Here is a 20,845-nt window from a genome sequence, read left to right as displayed (position 1 = left end):
AGAAGGTGGACAGAGTCTGGAGCTTTGTGACAGTGAACAGTGAGAAGGTGGACAGAGTCTGGAGCTTTGTGACAGTGAACAGTGAGAAGGTGGACAGAGTCTGGAGCTTTGTGACAGTGAACAGTGAACAGTGAGAAGGTGGACAGAGTCTGGAGCTTTGTTACAGTGAACAGTGAGAAGGTGGACAGAGTCTGGAGCTTTGTTACAGTGAACAGTGAACAGTGAGAAGGTGGACAGAGTCTGGAGCTTTGTTACAGTGAACAGTGAGAAGGTGGACAGAGTCTGGAGCTTTGTTACAGTGAACAGTGAACAGTGAGAAGGTGGACAGAGTCTGGAGCTTTGTGACAGTGAACAGTGAGAAGGTGGACAGAGTCTGGAGCTTTGTGACAGTGAACAGTGAGAAGGTGGACAGAGTCTGGAGCTTTGTGACAGTGAACAGTGAGAAGGTGGACAGAGTCTGGAGCTTTGTGACAGTGAACAGTGAACAGTGAGAAGGTGGACAGAGTCTGGAGCTTTGTGACAGTGAACAGTGAGAAGGTGGACAGAGTCTGGAGCTTTGTTACAGTGAACAGTGAGAAGGTGGACAGTGTCTGGAGCTTTGTGACAGTGAACAGTGAACAGTGAACAGTGAGAAGGTGGACAGAGTCTGGAGCTTTGTGACAGTGAACAGTGAGAAGGTGGACAGTGTCTGGAGCTTTGTGACAGTGAACAGTGAGAAGGTGGACAGTGTCTGGAGCTTTGTGACAGTGAACAGTGAAAAGTGAGAAGGTGGACAGAGTCTGGAGCTTTGTTACAGTGAACAGTAAGAAGGTGGACAGAGTCTGGAGCTTTGTGACAGTGAACAGTGAACAGTGAGAAGGTGGACAGTGTCTGGAGCTTTGTGACAGTGAACAGTGAACAGTGAACAGTGAGAAGGTGGACAGAGTCTGGAGCTTTGTTACAGTGAACAGTGAGAAGGTGGACAGAGTCTGGTGCTTTGTGACAGTGAACAGTGAGAAGGTGGACAGAGTCTGGAGCTTTGTTACAGTGAACAGTGAGAAGGTGGACAGAGTCTGGAGCTTTGTGACAGTGAACAGTGAGAAGGTGGACAGAGTCTGGAGCTTTGTGACAGTGAACAGTGAGAAGGTGGACAGAGTCTGGAGCTTTGTGACAGTGAACAGTGAGAAGGTGGACAGAGTCTGGAGCTTTGTGACAGTGAACAGTGAACAGTGAGAAGGTGGACAGAGTCTGGAGCTTTGTTACAGTGAACAGTGAGAAGGTGGACAGAGTCTGGAGCTTTGTTACAGTGAACAGTGAACAGTGAGAAGGTGGACAGAGTCTGGAGCTTTGTGACAGTGAACAGTGAACAGTGAGAAGGTGGACAGAGTCTGGAGCTTTGTGACAGTGAACAGTGAGAAGGTGGACAGAGTCTGGAGCTTTGTGACAGTGAACAGTGAGAAGGTGGACAGAGTCTGGAGCTTTGTGACAGTGAACAGTGAGAAGGTGGACAGAGTCTGGAGCTTTGTTACAGTGAACAGTGAGAAGGTGGACAGAGTCTGGAGCTTTGTAACAGTGAACAGTGAACAGTGAGAAGGTGGACAGAGTCTGGAGCTTTGTGACAGTGAACAGTGAACAGTGAGAAGGTGGACAGAGTCTGGAGCTTTGTGACAGTGAACAGTGAACAGTGAGAAGGTGGACAGAGTCTGGAGCTTTGTTACAGTGAGAAGGTGGACAGAGTCTGGAGCTTTGTTACAGTGAACAGTGAGAAGGTGGACAGAGTCTGGAGCTTTGTTACAGTGAACAGTGAGAAGGTGGACAGAGTCTGGAGCTTTGTGACAGTGAACAGTGAGAAGGTGGACAGAGTCTGGAGCTTTGTTACAGTGAACAGTGAACAGTGAACAGTGAGAAGGTGGACAGAGTCTGGAGCTTTGTGACAGTGAACAGTGAGAAGGTGGACAGAGTCTGGAGCTTTGTGACAGTGAACAGTGAGAAGGTGGACAGAGTCTGGAGCTTTGTTACAGTGAACAGTGAACAGTGAGAAGGTGGACAGAGTCTGGAGCTTTGTGACAGTGAACAGTGAGAAGGTGGACAGTGTCTGGAGCTTTGTGACAGTGAACAGTGAGAAGGTGGACAGTGTCTGGAGCTTTGTGACAGTGAACAGTGAACAGTGAGAAGGTGGACATAGTCTGGAGCTTTGTTACAGTGAACAGTAAGAAGGTGGACAGAGTCTGGAGCTTTGTGACAGTGAACAGTGAACAGTGAGAAGGTGGACAGTGTCTGGAGCTTTGTGACAGTGAACAGTGAACAGTGAACAGTGAGAAGGTGGACAGAGTCTGGAGCTTTGTTACAGTGAACAGTGAGAAGGTGGACAGAGTCTGGTGCTTTGTGACAGTGAACAGTGAGAAGGTGGACAGAGTCTGGAGCTTTGTGACAGTGAACAGTGAGAAGGTGGACAGAGTCTGGAGCTTTGTGACAGTGAACAGTGAGAAGGTGGACAGAGTCTGGAGCTTTGTGACAGTGAACAGTGAGAAGGTGGACAGAGTCTGGAGCTTTGTGACAGTGAACAGTGAACAGTGAGAAGGTGGACAGAGTCTGGAGCTTTGTTACAGTGAACAGTGAGAAGGTGGACAGAGTCTGGAGCTTTGTGACAGTGAACAGTGAGAAGGTGGACAGAGTCTGGAGCTTTGTGACAGTGAACAGTGAGAAGGTGGACAGAGTCTGGAGCTTTGTTACAGTGAACAGTGAGAAGGTGGACAGAGTCTGGAGCTTTGTGACAGTGAACAGTGAGAAGGTGGACAGAGTCTGGAGCTTTGTGACAGTGAACAGTGAGAAGGTGGACAGAGTCTGGAGCTTTGTGACAGTGAACAGTGAGAAGGTGGACAGAGTCTGGAGCTTTGTTACAGTGAACAGTGAGAAGGTGGACAGAGTCTGGAGCTTTGTAACAGTGAACAGTGAACAGTGAGAAGGTGGACAGAGTCTGGAGCTTTGTGACAGTGAACAGTGAACAGTGAGAAGGTGGATAGAGTCTGGAGCTTTGTTACAGTGAACAGTGAGAAGGTGGATAGAGTCTGGAGCTTTGTGACAGTGAACAGTGAGAAGGTGGACAGAGTCTGGAGCTTTGTGACAGTGAACAGTGAACAGTGAGAAGGTGGACAGAGTCTGGAGCTTTGTGACAGTGAACAGTGAGAAGGTGGACAGAGTCTGGAGCTTTGTTACAGTGAACAGTGAACAGTGAGAAGGTGGACAGAGTCTGGAGCTTTGTGACAGTGAACAGTGAACAGTGAGAAGGTGGACAGAGTCTGGAGCTTTGTTACAGTGAACAGTGAGAAGGTGGACAGAGTCTGGAGCTTTGTGACAGTGAACAGTGAGAAGGTGGACAGAGTCTGGAGCTTTGTGACAGTGAACAGTGAGAAGGTGGACAGAGTCTGGAGCTTTGTGACAGTGAACAGTGAGAAGGTGGACAGAGTCTGGAGCTTTGTTACAGTGAACAGTGAACAGTGAGAAGGTGGACAGAGTCTGGAGCTTTGTGACAGTGAACAGTGAGAAGGTGGACAGAGTCTGGAGCTTTGTTACAGTGAACAGTGAGAAGGTGGACAGAGTCTGGAGCTTTGTGACAGTGAATAGTGAGAAGGTGGACAGAGTCTGGAGCTTTGTTACAGTGAACAGTGAGAAGGTGGACAGAGTCTGGAGCTTTGTGACAGTGAACAGTGAGAAGGTGGACAGAGTCTGGAGCTTTGTGACAGTGAACAGTGAGAAGGCTACCATAGTCATCCTCAGATAAAACACAGAGATCCTGGTCAATATGCAATGGTGCTATTTTTCTTAACATGATGTTGCCCTGTGTTTTAAAGGCCAGATTCTGGAGGGTTGTGTTGGATCTGCTTTTCCATCATACTTTAACAGTCAAACAATCATCCAGGATCTTTATACTTTATTCGATTTTTTTTTAATACTTTCTCCTATGTCCCAGCAGTTCGACCTGATGGTCTCCCTTACTTATTTTCCACATGGTTAATGAAGCCAGGGTTTGTTTATTGAAGTTTTTCTTTTTTCATAAAATGTTTAAATAAACTTTTTTTAAATCTGAATTGACTGTCTCTGATTAACTGGAGCACTACAAAGTGTTGGTCACAGTAAAATAATTTAGCAGTTAAGTTCATAGCTCACATTTGAAAAGGCCTTGAACTGACAATAATTTCTTCTTGACCAACAACAGCTAAGACAACAGCAAAGCTAACAGACGAGCTCAGCTTGTCACAGCCGGTCTCGTCTGAGATAAATGGCCTTCAAACTTATTTAATATTAAACATTTAAAGCCAATAAGCATAGCAAGATACACATGAGATTCCATTTCCATTTATTCAATCACAGACTTGTCAAACAGTCTGGCATGTTGTGCTGCTGATTTCAAGAGTTAATAACTGAAGAGAAGAACATTGAGAGAGGACAGGAAACGCTCAGGGGACGAGTCCTCCATGTTGTCAGGGGTTGCTGATGGATCTGAATCTGAGGGCATCTTCTGTAATAGAGAAAAACAATCATGGAGTTAAATGTAAAGTATAATGAATTTTACTGTGATGTTTATGCCTCAGACCTGAAATCAGATCTGTCCTCAGGTTCTGCTAAACTTCAGCTTCTAAAGTTTGTTTTAAAGACAGGAGAACTATTTAAGAGGAAAAATAAAATATATAATAAGACATGATGAATCCAATAATATGATCAGCTTTATGAATTTATGTTTTAAGACAAAAATGTTCCTGCCACTTTCTATTGAAGATTATTTTAAACTGTCATCACATGGGCCAGCCTGATAAATTAAACTAATGTTAAATATTCTCATATAATCAGATTTGTGTGCAGAACCTCACCGGAGCTGGAGTCAGAGTCTGGACTGTTGTTTCCTTTAAGCATTGATTTCCTTGAAGACAGAAAGAAGAACAATTTAAACATGAACTTGTAGAACCACAGAGGCTGTTAAAATCTTCTGCTAGTCTTCCTTACATTTTAAGAAGGATTATAAATTGTTACTAAAATTACTTTGATGCTGATAGCGGTTACAATAACACAGTCCAATCATATGAGAGATCATTTTACCTTTGAGTCCTATATGAAGGCGTTCTCTTCAGAATCAGCACTGCGAAGACAAGATGATGGCGTCCACCTTCACAATGTGCTGCTTCAGTCTGGCTGCATCATGGTCACCTACAGGAACGTCACAGAAATGCAATCAAAGTACTTCACTTTATTTATCAGAGGATGTACTGTATGCAAAGTAGATTTTTTTTAGCTGTAATTCCTCAAAAAGATTTGAGACTGCTTTGTTATTTGAGAGCACAGATTGTTTCTTTTCCCTTCTCTCTGTTTGCCTGTACATGACCTCTTAGTGCTGTAAAAGATGCTACAGTAAACCCTGGATCAGCTGTGTGGATGGTGTGACTGTGTGGTAAAGCTTTGTTAAAGTTGTCATGTACATACTCATATGCCTTTAGAGAGTAAAAGTGCAGTGTGGTGGCAAACTGCTTATAAAATATAAAGTAGTATTTTATTGGTGAGGTCCCCCAATCCAAACGTCCTACAGAGTAGCAGCAGCGGGCTGTAGAGGGAGGAGACGAGCGCATTATGGAGAGGAGCGCACCGGAGGGGGCGAGCTGGGGAGAGACGAGAGACCCGAGAAAAAGGAAATCCTCAGTTTAAAATATAATGTTGGCGAAAAGAGGGAAATAGGACGACATAAATATCAATGTTGAAATTCTTTAGAATGCAGAGGCTGTGGATGTTCAGCTTTCTTTGGCTATAAAAAGACAACAACAGCCTGTAGTTTAATCATGGTGTTTCTCTTCCTTAACGATTATTGAAGCAAAATAAAAAATAAATGTATGACATTTAAAACATATTAACATGTGTGGAAAAACGTGATCTTTATGTCTTCTTTTATTGTACCTATGTCTCCTCCTAACTACAATAACAGCAGCATGTTGTGTGTAACACTGATCTCCTGTATTAACACCTTCCTTTGAAAGGTGCTAAATACAGACACAGTCACAATCACCGCAGTGTTTGTCAGGTTTTAGTACAAATTCTCAATGAGCATCATATACACACAATACAATATGATCAACTTGTGATTGTTGAATTGGTGTGTGGAAGACAATGCAGAATATTTATCAGTTTAAGCAGCATGATGCTCAGTTAATATTACATTACACCACCGCAGGTTGTTGATGTTTGTGTTCACGTTTCGGTTAGTCTCTTAAATCAGTAACAGTTATATTAAATCAGATCTTACCTTTAGTTTTATCTGGATCTTAAATCAGTAACAGTTATATTAAATCAGATCTTACCTTTAGTTTTATCTGGATCTTAAATCAGTAACAATTATATTAAATCAGATCTTACCTTTAGTTTTATCTGGATCTTAAATCAGTAACAGTTATATTAAATCAGATCTTACCTTTAGTTTTATCTGGATCTTAAATCAGTAACAGTTATATTAAATCAGATCTTACCTTTAGTTTTATCTGGATACATAGAGAAATATTCTACCCTCGTATATAGTTCTATGAATTTCAGTCTGCACGGTGAAAGTAAAACCTGTTACTCTCTGTATAACCCACTTATCACTCAGACTGTAAACATGTACACATTAGTAATGATGCAGGCCAGATTTAAATTATTTGGCTTTGTTTTTGCCCTAGATACTTTTTTGAGACTTTACCAGACTTATTTATTTTTGCTGTAAAATAACTGTACAGTCAATGAACCTCATCTGTGAGCGGATTTTATATTACGATTCTTGGTTTTAAATACAATTTAAATCACAATAATGATATAACAATATCAAGAAACACAGCATGTCAGTTATTAGGTTTGCTCATTTTAAAAAATAAAAAGATAAATCATGCCGGATAAGTAACCTAGCTTTACAACATTTCAGCTAACCTTAGACTGCTTATGTGTTAGCTAGCTAGATAACGACTTTAACCAACCAATGACACATAAATCACACTTTTTTACTTACTGAAAAAACTGCAAAGATCCCTTAGCTCCCACAGGTCGGTTAGAACAGTTTACTGCAGATCAACTCATTTTGCCAGCTCAAAAAAGACGAAAAAACTGAACGGAAAAATTAAATGGCGTCTCGGCTTTCCTTCACTACGTAACTTTTACTATTCACTAAGAGAGCTACGCAAGATCCGCGGCTGTCAATCATCGTCAAATATGACGTAAAATCCCGTTTTTCAACCTCAAATAACTTATTTAAAACAAACTTCACAGAAAAATGAGCACTTGAACACAATGTAGGGTGATAATAACTAATGATCACAGCAGAGTTTAGGTTTGGAAAAAAATGATGTGACGAGTATTTTAGCTTTACAGTTTGACCCACATCCCGTCTGTTATCATTGAGGAGGCGGGGTTTATGACCTATACTGCAGCCAGTCAGCAGGGGGAGCTCTACAAATAAAAGCTTCACTAGACCGGGGACCTTGTCCCGTCCATTATTTTTACAGTCTATGGTTAGCACACATCCGACTCTGAAACCATCATTTACACCAGAAAACACTCCAGAAACCCTTTTTCATTTACAGAGTTCATTTAAGGTCAAACTTAATATAATAAAATCAAGTTCCACTTACGGGATGGAGGGCGTTTGGCTGAAACAGAAAAAAAAAGATTGTTATAGATTTATTTCATTGAAGGTTATTTAAGGTTCCCTCAAGAGAAATATTCACCAGATGTAAATATAAAAAACATGTTTGAATGTTTCCGCTTTGCTCTCTCATTTCTCTTCTTATACAGGCAGAATCCAGCCGCACAGACGATGGTTACAAGAAGGAGAACAACAGCGATGATGACAATGATCATGTAGATGGGATTCACTGTTGAACACAAACAACACACAGTCACACAACCTGTGATCAAACAGGTTAAAGGTTCATTAAAGACAAAGTTTCTCCTTCTGTCAGTTAGCTCGTCTTCATCACTGTACCTTTGATTCATTTTCTACATGTAGTTGTTTTTTCCCTTCACCTTTATGTCTTTTATTTCCATGTTTGATTGTGGCACAATGGTAAACGCTAACGATTACATTCAAACCCTTTTTTCTCAATATTATTGATTTAAACTAATTTAAACGTTGATGCGGCTGCACTGTGGTAACGAGCGGACAGACGGTAAAAAACTAAACTATTCTGTCCATTAATAATCTCTTTAAAGATCTCTGTGTTTGTTTCATCCTGATCCAAACCTTTAAACTCTTTTTCTGAATACTTTTACAATTTGAAGAGTTTGAAAGAAAGAAAAAGTCACAACTAAACTTTCCCTCCATCACACGACTGTTCCAGTCAAATCCTCTCTTTCATCACTTCTCATCGAGGTCTTACCGGAGTTGGTCTTGATCTCTCGTTTGTCCAGTTTGGTGACGATGTCCTCCTTCACACCAGAGAGCTGAAACACACAGTCGTACTTCCCCCAGTCATCAGAGGGCAGTTGAAGGTCAGCGCTGATCTGGAAGGAGCCGTCGTGGTTGGGGAGGATCTCTCCCTTGTCCACGTCCTCGTGAAGCTCCTCTCCATCTTTCCTCCAGAACATCATGGCTCTGTTGGGGTAGAAACCTGTAGCGTGGCAGGTGACCCGAGAGGAGGGAGTCTTCTGGAGGAGAGACACTGTGGGGAGGTCTGGAGGACAAACAGGAAGACAGATTATAGTTTCTTTATCAGGATTTACTCTTAAATACTGTTACAACTCATGTTTGATGACACTTTTTAAATGTACTGGTAAAAAAAGGGACTTTAAAATCCAGTGAGTCAACAATGAAAATCAACCTTATTAAAGTATAATTCAAAGAAGAGAGGGTCAGAGGGGAAGAAACAGAAGAAGAGAGGTGAGGGGGGTTCAGATGGATTGATGAAGAAGAAGAAGAGGAGAGAGAGAAAGTACAATAAAAACACAGAGAAACTTTGAGAGAGAGCGATGAGCAGCAGAGAGAAAGAGATCTAACATGAAGGGAAAGGTAAGGGGAAGCTTAAAGATGAAGACAGAGCATGTGTGATAGAAACATGTGAGAAATATTTATTGTTCAATTACAAGATAAACAAGAAAAGAAGAAGATGAACATTGTCAGAATTCATCTCCATCAGGTCATTTGATCCTACCTGTTCTCATCAGAGAGCTCCTCCCATAGTTCACAAACTTCTTCAGCCAGTCAACACAATCCTTGGTGAGGTAGTTCTTAAGATACTCTAAACCAGCTTTGTTATTATCCCACTTCTGTTTGGTGACGACAGCCTGTTGTTGTGGAGCGACCCACGTCATTGTCTTCATGTCCAGAACTATGAAGTCTTCTCCATCATAACCATCTTGAAAATAACCATTAACATCTCCAGTCTCATCATCCCACTCACAGCCTACCATCCTCTGGGCAATGTGAACACCTGAGAGAGAGAGAGAGAGAGAGAGAGAGACAGAGAGAGAGAGAGAGAGAGAGAGAGAGACAGAGAGAGAGAGAGACAGAGAGAGAGAGACAGAGAGAGAGAGACAGAGAGAGAGAGAGACAGAGAGAGAGAGACAGAGAGAGAGAGAGACAGAGAGAGAGAGACAGAGAGAGCGAGCGAGAGAGAGACAGAGAGAGAGAGAGACAGAGAGAGACAGAGAGAGAGAGAGGTAGAGAGAGAGAGAGACAGACAGAGAGAGAGAGACAGAGAGAGACAGAGAGAGAGAAAGAGAGAGAGAGAGAGAGAGAGAGAGAGAGAGAGAGAGAGAGAGAGAGAGAGAGAGAGAGAGAGAGAGAGAGAGAGAGAGAGAGGTATAGTTTAATTCCTTTATTATTACATCAGAGACACACTGAGTCACTCTCTCTCTCTGAGTTGTAGTCCTGACTAGCAGACTCAGATTAAACTGGTCCTGGACTGAACGTGGACTCTCTGTGGATCAGTCCAACATTTCGCTCGTCCTGTGAGAAACCACACACTCGACTGTCCCGAGCTGTTCTCCAAGTTTCCTCTGAAGGAGAGTCTCAGTCCAGGATCAGTCTGTAGACTCCTCCTGCTCGGCCCTCACAGAGTTCAGCAGTGTGTTACTACAGCTGCTCACAATAAGGCAGAGACCACCAGGACCAGTATGGAGACTGGGAGACAGTCTGTGCGTCCTGATTGGTTCATCCATCTGTCAATCATTCAACACTAACAACAGCTGTTTCCAGCTGCAGATGTTTGTTTGATGCTGCCTGAGAGGACGAGCCAACACTGAGGTCAGAACAGTGGAGATCATCTCATCTAATGTGTACTTGGACTTTTTATGAAGAGCTCAGAATAAAGATTCATGATCACATTATTTGGATTGATTCATGAACCAACGACTTCTTTTGAAACGTCAACAAAGAATAAGGTGAACTTTTCAAACAGCTCCAGAATAACACTGAACGCTGTTTCATTTACAATCATATCAAACTGATCAAAGCAGCTAATTGTCATATTTGACAAACTGGAAAAAACATTTTGGACCTTTTGGATTCAAGAGACTGAAATAATGAGTCCATGATCAAAATGATTGTCCCTTCATTTTCTGTGGATCATCTCATCAATGAATGGACTGAACTGTTCAGCCTGATGAGTGAATCATGGCGTACAAACACTGTTCAACTTTCATTCATCTCATTTAATCTACATTTATAATTCACATGTAGAATCTGGGATGGAACCTGAACATCAGTACGGTCCAGTTCATACAATCCAATATGTTTCATACCACATATTTAGAGCGTTAACTCATTATTCTTGTTATTATTGATGATGTAACGGCTTTTTTTAAATCAATCAATAAATGTTTGAATCTGTTAAATGTCAATAAAAAGTCAAACAAGTCCATCACAACTTCTCAGAGGCTGAGATTAAATCTTTAAATGACTTCTTTAGTCTGAGCAACACTGAGCAGAAAGTCATTCATTTAAATAGTTTATTATGAGACAGACACACCGTCATCACATTCATCTAAATGAATCTAATCTAAATGAATCTGATCTAAATGAATATAATATAAATGAATATAATCTAAATGAATATAATCTAAATGAATATAATCTGAAGTTGTTCTTGTTAATATTTCGGACACAGGGAGGTCAGTACAGTAGAGTTGTGCTGTTTGACCTTTGACCCCTCTGATCTGATGGTCATATTTATCATGGCGTCCTGTCAGTCAGCTTCATGAAAACATGCTGCTCCTCCTCTCATGTGAGGACCCAGCAGAAGCAGCCTGTGTCCCATTTGGGGTCCTGCTCCTCAGTTTGAGAAACCAGGCAGTAATGTTCCTCTATCAGCTGTGTGTTGTTGGTTTGTTGTGATGAACAGGTTTGTTTTTCTAAAAGGAGAGTTCACATGTGGGCAGCTCAGTAGAGTTCTTGTGATGTAATCTAGTGGAGATCAAGTGTTAATAATGTCTGTAGATTATTATGGGATGGACAGAAACACTGAATCAGAGCAGTACAGCAGCATCCAGGAGTCTGAGTCTCTGAGATGTTTCTGTTGAGTCTGACTGTTTGTTTCAGACGAGGAAAGACTTCATCCAACAGATTCAACCATGAACACACACTCCTGACTCTGTGTGTGTGTGTGTCTGTGTGTGTGTGTGACTCTGTGTGTGTGTATGTATCTGTGTGTGTGTGTGTGTGTGTGTGTGTGTGTGTGTGTGTGTGTGTGGTAACATCTGTTCACTAAAATACAGGATCAAATTATAAATAATCTTTTTTCAGTATAAATTGAATCATAAACAAACCTCCAGTTTGGTTGAAGCGTCGCTTTGCAGTGTCAAGGTTGACTTTGAAGGCCTTCTGTTTACCCACAGCTCTCTCAGTCTCCCTCTCCCAGTAGTCAGCTCTGTCTTCTGTGACTCTGTTCATCCAGTCCTGTTTGGGTACGTCCATCTTGGTGATACTGTCGTAGTAATCTATTTGAAAATCATCAACCATCCCAACAGACACAAACTCTGGGAAGTTTGGGACTTCAGAAGACGCCGTGAGGAAATACTTCATAGAGTGCATCTCTGTAAGGACAAAATGTTTTCATCAGTTTAATCTGAAACTTTTTACATCATTGAACAAAAGTTATTATCCAGAACACAGAATCAAAAAACACTTCCAGTACATTCAACCAAACCTGATCATCTCTCTGCAGTCATTAAATACTCAAATTAATTTAGAGATGAAAAGAAAAAGTTCTCCTGGAACTCTTATTCTGATATTTCTGATTCAAGTGTTAGAAAATGTTTTTATACTGAAATTATTTATTCAACAAGTCAAATATTCAAGTGATGCAGTCATGCCCCTGACTTTCACTGACAGATATGTTTCATTAAGTGGATTTTTTATTGACTTCTTGACATCTCATGACTAGTCCTCACGTAGGCGGGTTTTATTCTTTGAGTATTGAAAGGACAGTGTCGGAGGACAGCAACAAAGAAAAACTATTGAACAGTATATGGAGCACAGTTTAAGAAGCTGTGTAGACTGAGTGGAGCTGCACAATCAGCCAGCGGAGAAAAACTCAATTAGAAAAAACTAAAAAACTTAAACTAAATGACAGATCATTTCTGAATCCTGCATGTTGTCTGCTTTCTGAATGCACGTCGATCATTGTTCTGTTTTTAATCTGCTCTTTAGAAAAATATGCACTGCTCAGAACAAAAAAGCTTTTAGATAAATCTGTGCAGGAATAAATGGAACCACTTTGAATAAAGTCTACAAACTTTGTAGTCTTATTAATGCTGAATTGTTGAGGCTGCTGTGGATGTTTTTTTTTACTTTCACAGATTAAAACCATTTATTTCTTTTTGTGTGGGAAACACAAACTGAGCTGTGACGTTTCAGTTTGAGAATAAAGTCGTGACTGCCCTCTGGTGGACAAACTCTGTAATGCAGACTCTGTTTCTAAATGATGTTCAAGCTGCTTCACTGTTTTCTGTCACTTATCGGCCAACATAACCACAGAAAACTAAATATGTGCAATAAGCTCACATCAGCAGATATGTGTTTCTAGATCCACTAAACCAGGGGTGGGCAAACTACGGCCCGCGGGCCATATACGGCCCGTTGGGCTTTTTAATCCGGCCCGCCGAACTTGTCCAAATTATATTATTATTAAATTAAATTTTATTATAATTAAACCTCGTTCGTTTTACCCTGTAATGCCCGCGTTTCCCCAATAGATGGCGCACTTCAGAGTGTGGTGTATTATTCACTTTGCCCTATGAACCCGTATGAGCCCTTCTGGAAAAACAAGCGGATCAAAGAAAAGAAAAGTGGACAGTGAATGCCGAGTGTTTAATACGGAGTGGACAACTAAATATTTTTTCACTGAAGTCCGATCAAAGGCTGTATGCCTGATATGCCAAGAAACTGTCGCAGTTTTCAAAGAGTACAGTATCAGCCGTCACTTTGCTACGAAGCATGCTAACTGCGCTAGCAAGCAGTCCCCGCAAGAACGGGCGGCTGCGGCTCAGAGGTTGAAGGATAATTTACAGACTCAGCAACATTTTTTTCACCAACAAACTGCGATTCAAGAGTCAACTACCAAGGCAGGTTTTTTGCTGGCATTCAAATTAGCAAAGGCTAGCAAGCCTTTCTCCGAAGGCGAGTTTTTAAAAGACTGCATGGTAGAGACAGCAGGTCTCTTGTGTCCGGAGAGCCAAGGCCAGTTTGAAAAAATCAGTTTATCACGCAGGACTGTGACTCGCTGTGTGGAACTGATTGATGAAGATATAGCCAGAGAATTAAACAAAAAGGCTGAGTCCTTTAAGTTATATTCACTAGCGCTGGATGAAAGTAATGACGTGAAAGACACTGCTCAGCTCCTCATTCTTATCCGAGGGATTAATGACAGTTTTGAGCTAACGGAGGAGTTTTTGACCATGGAGTCCCTGAAAGGAAAAACGCGAGGAGAGGACTTGTATAACCAGGTGTCTGCTGTCATCCAGAGAATGAAGCTACCTTGGAGTAAACTTGTCACAACGGATGGATCGCCAAATTTAACTGGAAAACATGTTGGGCTGCTGAAAAGAATCCAGGATGAAGTGAAACCAGGATGTTATTTTCCTTCACTGCATCATCCATCAGGAATCTCTGTGTAAGTCTGTATTGCAGCTTAATCATGTCGTGAATCCAGTTGTAAAACTTGTTAACTTTATACGAGCAAGGGGACTTCAGCATCGTCAGTTTATTATGTTCCTGGAGGAAACTGATGCGGATCATCAGGACTTACTGTACCACTCTCGTGTCCGCTGGTTAAGTTTGGGCAAAGTGTTTCAACGAGTGTGGGAGCTGAAAGAGGAGATCAGCACATTTTTGGAGTTAATGAATGGTTAATGGTAAGTGATATACCTACGTATGTGAGCAGACATTCAGCGTCATGAACATCAACAAAGCCCCTCACAGATCCAAGTTAACTGACCAACACCTCGGATCTATCCTGAGAATTACCACTACAAAACTAACTCCAGACTTTAATGCACTGGCAAAAAAGGGAGATCAACAACACTGTTCCCACTGAAACTGAACGTGAGTTTCTCTACTGTGTTTATTAAAATTTAAATGGAAATTGGAAATCAATTTGTACAACGAGCCTTGCATATTCATGCTTTGCAACCTGTTAAAGGCCAAATCCTTTCATGTAATGGCTTTTACATGTCATTTATATTAGTTCACACAAACACTCCATCCATCTGTTCCCGGCCCCTCTGTCAAATTTTAGAACCCATTGTGGCCCGCGAGTCAAAAAGTTTGCCCACCCTGCTCTAAACAGTCTGATGTTTGACTTCAATTAAATGTTGGAGCTTCAGGGTTTATGTGATCTCAACTAAACAACAAACAAACATGTAAAAGATGAAGATCATCTGTGGAATAGCTTTGAGCTTATTCATATTTCATATACAAATATTCAGAGGTAAAACAATAAACCGAGATTAACTTCATTTTGAGGGTCAGGAGGTTGATTATGTTTCTGATTCTTTGAGCACATATTTGAGTTTGATCCTCACAAAATGAACTTTAATGACTGTGACACTCTGATTATATGTTAATTATCACAATTAATTCAAGTGAAATAAGTATTTATACCACATTAATTATACTACATTAATAAGAAAACACTTTGTCTAACATTAAACTGTCATGAACGACTTAAAGAGTCAATTTAAATGCTCTGTTAATGGTTTTAGAGGTGAAACACTTTGAAGGCATTTTGTTCCTTTTTCTTTCTGAATCAGAGTCTATCTGCTGTGTTCACTGTAGTTATGCTGCTATTTTAACATTCATGGTCCTGTTCATATGAACCGGGCCTTCATCATTTCTCGGGTTGTCTTTTGGAAAAGATAACTAGCAGACACTTTTTATAGCCTTTCTCACAACAACACTTTTCTTGTAAGTATCAGGGTGTGAGGACGTGAACAAACAGGATTTACTAACGTCAAATTAAATGTTCACTTTTCACATTTCAACAAGCTGCTTCAGTCCTGAGAACAAACATCAAATGAAGCTTTCATTTCTACCAACAGTTTATAAAGACATGCGACATTTCCCTCTTTCCATTAAATCGTCTTCAATGAATCTGAACTCACCTGCCGTCGTGTCGTGGAGGAATAATCCCACGAGAGACACAAACACCAGAGTCTTCATTGTGACCTGTGAAGTCTTCAGCTTCGTCCAACTTCAACCTTTTATGTTTTTTATCAACTTCTTGAGAATCTGCGTGTTTCGAGCTCTGAGGGTGAAACGAGGTGAGGAGAAAAAAGAGCGCTGAATTCAAACTCTGTGTCGGCCAATAGGAATTCAGCCTGGGCATCGACGTCACTAGTAACTAGGTCACATTGACTCAGACAGGTTGTGAATGAAAGGGGAAGTTAACTCCGCTTGTTTCAGCCCATGACAGAGCATTGGGAGACACGCAGGACTTTATTTATTTATCACAGTAGTGTTAAACCTTCAGATGATCAGATTATTTTTATATATTTTGTTGGTTAATGTGAAGTTTTAAGAACAAGTGTATACATTTGTGAGAGTTTAAAGGTCAGATACAGGGATAATCTGGAGTTTGTAGGGATGTAGTTGAGTCTTGTTGTGCTTTTGTTCTGTATGGCTGCTCTGGGATTTAATAAAAAGTCCTAATCCAGATATAAATATAGTTTAATATAAGTTATAGTGAGTAAATGTGGTGAGGTGCTCTCCTGTCCTGCAGTAACTCAATGTGGTCTGTGATTATCAGATATTTAAATACACGTGTGCACAATCATAACATTCAATAATGTTATTAAATCAGATGAAGGAGGACGTCTTATACCTTTTTGAAGTTCTTATCATTTTCTTCTTTTATCACTTTCTGCATGTGTTGTGTATAACTCTTCAGTAGAGGTCTACACACAGGTCTTAGCACAGATTAGGCCGACTGTCAGGACAATCACTGACACACAAAAGATGGTTTGAATGAAATAACATCAGATCACACTTTACAGATCCAGCTTTATCTGACAGGTTAAATGATCCTGAACTAGTTTGGAGCTTTGTACGCTGAAAACTGCTGGAACAAGAGAAATGTGACACCTTTGTTGATGTTTGAACACCTGATGCTGTGTTTCATTTTGCTCTGCTTCAGTCCTCACTCATGGTTTGAGCTCAAGCTTTTAAAATAAATCACTATATGACACAAAGAAAGCTCTATAAGAGTCATTTTATCTAAATACAACTTTTATATTTTTGTCTTCATAAAGATTTGAACTCTTTCTGACAGAAGCTCGTCATTCTCACTGCTGATCAACACCTGAGTTTATTGCAGACTGTATATAAGAAGTGAACGTAACCTCTGCATTTCAAAAGTGAAGCCAATCACGGGAGTAACTTGAACATGCATTCTTTCTAATGACCAGCAGGGGGCGACTCCACTGGTGGCAAACAGAGAACTGGACTGTATGGAAGCAGTTAATAATGAACGAGCTCTGAGACAGAGAAAAGTTAAGATGACTGACTGATTGTCTTTTCTTTATTTCATCTGAGGTAAGGTTGTTTGGGTTTTTCATTCAGATGATTTGTATTTTATTGTTACTTTCAATGGGATGAGGGGAGAAACAATAAAATAAAAAAAGGAGGAATTAAGTGTAAGCTAATTTAAACAGATTTATTTACAAACTGCAGGAAAAGTTCAAACTGAAAACAAACTTCTTTGGCAGAATCGAATTCAGATTTATCGTCTGTTAATCTTTAATGTCAGTAGAATTACATAACTCTTGTTTAGTATTTCCTGATTTCATGTTGTAGTTTCCCCCCCTCATGTCTGTTTCTTCCTACCTGTGTGTTTCCCTCCAGCTGTGATTGTCCTCACCTGTGTTTTGTTAGTCTCACCTGTGTTTGATTACCTCTGTATTTAGTCTCATTGTTCCTTTCCTCTTGTTGTCAGTTCATTGTCAGATTTTCCTCATGTCAGATATCAGATGTCAGTTGTCAGCAGTGTTTTTCTTCCGCGTGGCTCCTTGTTGTTCCTCCTTGTTTTCCACCCTTTTGGATCTTGTTGGAATATTTGGACATTTAATTAAGTAAGTTTTTGTTTGAATAAATATTTTTGGTTTCTGCAATTGGGTCCACCTCTTTGTTTTCCAACCGATATGACAGCTGAGAGACTGAGTGGGCTTGTTACGGAGACTCGTTTGTACAAAAATCAAAATAAGTTTTGAGGATTTATTCAACAAAAGAACGATCAAATAATCCAACACAGAAGTCCCAAAAGATGATGTTGATGAAGGTGAACAGAAAATGTTCACTCTCCCTCTTCGTCTGACTCCCTCCACACAACTGAACAGGTACATGAAGGTGAAACCACGTCCAAGTGCAAATGACCAGAAATTACATCAAACCAATAAAGAGTCAAAGAAAACAAATTATCAACAGAGCTAAATACACATTATGGCTCCTACAATACTAACCTAACTAAAGTTAGGGGAAATTATCAGGCATGGAGTGTATACATAAACTATTGTCCTTCCAGCAAAGTCAGATTGATCTTTAAAAAAAAAAAAAAAAAAGTTAAATCTTGTCAAGACGATCTGAAAACTAAAAGTCCACTGGAGGGAACTTGAAGTCAAGTCCAACTCACGGTGGTTCAAAAAATGAGGTCGGCTTCAGAATACGTTTAAACTTTAATTCATTTCAGCATATAACTGAGAGTTAACATCCTATCATTGAAGTATAATGTTAAGAAATGATCCATTCATTTAAGATTGTACTTATTGAACACCTATAATTAGATACAGGCTGAAGTGAGTGTCATCTCCTCTATGTCAATTCTGTTCATGAGGTTGTAAAGGTTCTGGAGGAGCCATGTTTAGGAAGTGCAGAACACAAATAGTTCCAGCAGGTGTCGCCTTGTGGTTAAGATGATAATCTATGAAGGTAGGAACTTTCACTGGGGTGTCAGGTGTTGCTAGACGGGGAGCAAATATGTGGTGTAATCTGTTAGTATTACAATGTGCTCTTATTTTGAAGGACACACACGTTCGTAACAGGAAGTTGTTGAGTTAACGAGCATTCTACAGGGATTGTCATGTAGGTGAAAACAGCAATAAAAGGCACACATATATGCTCTCTGAACCGTCTGTGGGAATCATTTACACGCAACACGACAAGTACACTTCTTTTTTGACCGCTGTACACTATGAGGTATGGAGGTATGTTATTGTTTGAACATCGCACATATGACATTAATTAAGACAACGATGGAATGACAAATAAATATTCCATAAAAGAAGAAGATATTGGACTGTCTTATTTCGCAATCTTATGCTCAGGAGCAAAGCCGGCAAGCGCGTCAATTAATGAGCTAAATTAGCCCGTCTATGTAGATCCTCAGTGGCTTTAAGTTTAAGCCGCTAAAGATTCTTTTACACGACCATAAACAGCTCCAACTTACCTAAACTCTTCTCCTCTGTCGCCCCCTACTGGTGAAAGGAACTAAACTCCATTTGATCTGCAGAGTCCCTTTGCACCTTTAAGAAAAAGCTAAAGACCCAGCTCTTTATGACCACCTACCACCTTAATGATATTATTGATGATGATGCTTTTGTTTGATAATGATGATGAAGATATTTAGGATAGTTTTGATGCTGATTAGATCTCTGAAGAACAGCTGTCGATGTTGTGCTCTGCCTCTGGAGTGATATTTTTGGATAGGTAGTCGAATTTAAATCAGGAGAGAAAAGTGAAGAAAAAAAAGATTTATTATAATGGATAACATGGAAATGTGACTTGGGCTCGGGCTTTATTGAAACACTAAATCTATATTTACAGACAGCTAGGTATATTTACATTCAACATCCCACAAACCATTCAAGATCTTAACTCAAATAAAACTAACAACTTTTTAGGGAAATTTTACTCTCTGTTATTGAGAGACATGCTTCACACACACATGCACAAACAGTGGACATATGTCAAGAGTGGGGTTGCTACACATTGCTACGCAGGGAGCGCACCAAAGCGGTTGGGGGTTCTATACTCTTGAAGGGCCCTGCCACCTCTCCAGCTACCAGACCAACTTCCATATGCTCCGAATCAGGACTTGAACCGGCAACCCTCCGTTTCCCAACCCCACTCCCTATGGACTGAGCTAAAGTGTACATTTCCTACATGTTGGATTTAGTTATACTTTAAAGATGGAGTACTTTGACAAAAATCTGTATCGAATAAATCCCAAACAACGTGACGCAAAAGACGAACCAAAAACGTGCAGCGTCGAAACAATAAACAACACTCGTCCTATTTGCAGATGGGTGCTCAGAAGAGTGTGTGAATAATAGAAATGAGGAAGAACAGGTGGAAAACAAATGGCATTAATTAATGAAAAACAGCAGAGAGGTGAGGTTGTGTCAGCGCAGCGAGGATGCCTCTGTGTGGAAACATGGTTTCAGGATCGCAGGGTGAGAGAGTTTTATGGAGAGAAGACAGAATATGTGACGGAGGAATCAGAGCGAGGGTAGATGCACAAGAGGAAAAGTCAATGAAAAATATCAAATATCTGCAAAGAAAGGTCAGACCACATCAGTAGGTGAAGAGGAGGAAAAGCTTGTTTTTGAAACTAAATCAGTGGATAACAGGGCTTTCCGCAAAACATCTATATTTATTATTTCACGTGGATTTGATTGGAAAGCGTGATCTGATTTTCCATTCTATGTCCATCCTTTGGAGAAATAGTGTCCAGAAGTCGCTCTAATGTCATTTTCTGGAGCTCGGGGCAGATTGTCACATAATAACGTTTCCCTGGAAACACAGAGAGAGGCATGTACTTGGAGAGAAATATGAAGTTAATCCATTTCTCTGTCCCTCCTTGATGGACAGAGATGGCACGATGGGCTTTAAGGCGCCGAGCACACTGAAGGTCAAGAGGATTTTATTATTTCATACCAAAGCCATACACATAGGTGTGATTTCCTCTTCCGCTCTGATTATTTAATTTCAGCTGTCAGCAATCAGAGTTACACTTGTATATTACCCATGTGTGGAAGTGTTTTGTGCTTGTGCAATCACACGTGAGGATGATTTTCAGGATTAGGGGTGAATAAACTCCGTCTCTGTGACCATCATTATAAAGCCACACAGGTGTACGGATATGAGCCGCTACGTAATTGACATCAGTGTCGCTACAGTGCATCTTCAAAACCCTGATCTTTGTTTTTTCTTTTAGTTTGTGAAACTGCTGTGATTTTTTGGCTGCTCTTGTGAAGGAGATGAGAGGAATACTGATCAAGTTTAGACTTTTATGATGGAGAAATAAATGAATGAGGAAAAAATTATATAAAATTGCAAAAAACTATGAAAAACTTTTAGGACGATTTGTGATCC

At 40.5% G+C, this 20,845-nt stretch overlaps 1 protein-coding gene and 1 long non-coding RNA gene across 2 annotated transcripts; one reads left to right on the top strand and one right to left on the bottom strand.

Moving 5' to 3' along the window:
- Window positions 1-4,321: 4,321 nt before the first annotated feature.
- Window positions 4,322-15,753, bottom strand: LOC132991085 (major histocompatibility complex class I-related gene protein-like). The gene is made up of 9 exons (XM_061059693.1): window positions 15,583-15,753; window positions 11,749-12,015; window positions 9,135-9,413; window positions 8,364-8,657; window positions 7,713-7,859; window positions 7,617-7,634; window positions 5,074-5,181; window positions 4,848-4,897; window positions 4,322-4,498 (listed from the first exon to the last, which is right to left on the bottom strand). The coding sequence occupies exons 1-7, from the start codon at window positions 15,638-15,640 to the stop codon at window positions 5,108-5,110; spliced, it is 1,137 nt and encodes a 378-aa protein (XP_060915676.1). The 5' UTR covers window positions 15,641-15,753; the 3' UTR covers window positions 4,322-4,498; window positions 4,848-4,897; window positions 5,074-5,107.
- LOC132991140 (uncharacterized) lies at window positions 7,760-9,400 on the top strand. Its single transcript, XR_009676141.1, has 2 exons — window positions 7,760-7,861; window positions 8,369-9,400. It is a non-coding gene; the product is annotated as an uncharacterized LOC132991140 (long non-coding RNA).
- Window positions 15,754-20,845: the final 5,092 nt, after the last annotated feature.

Source organism: Labrus mixtus, chromosome 16, assembly GCF_963584025.1.
Source record: "Labrus mixtus chromosome 16, fLabMix1.1, whole genome shotgun sequence".
Classification (NCBI taxonomy): Eukaryota; Metazoa; Chordata; class Actinopteri; order Labriformes; family Labridae; genus Labrus; species Labrus mixtus.
Note: the sequence above shows the minus strand (reverse complement) of the source record. Positions and strands in the feature narration are given on the sequence as shown.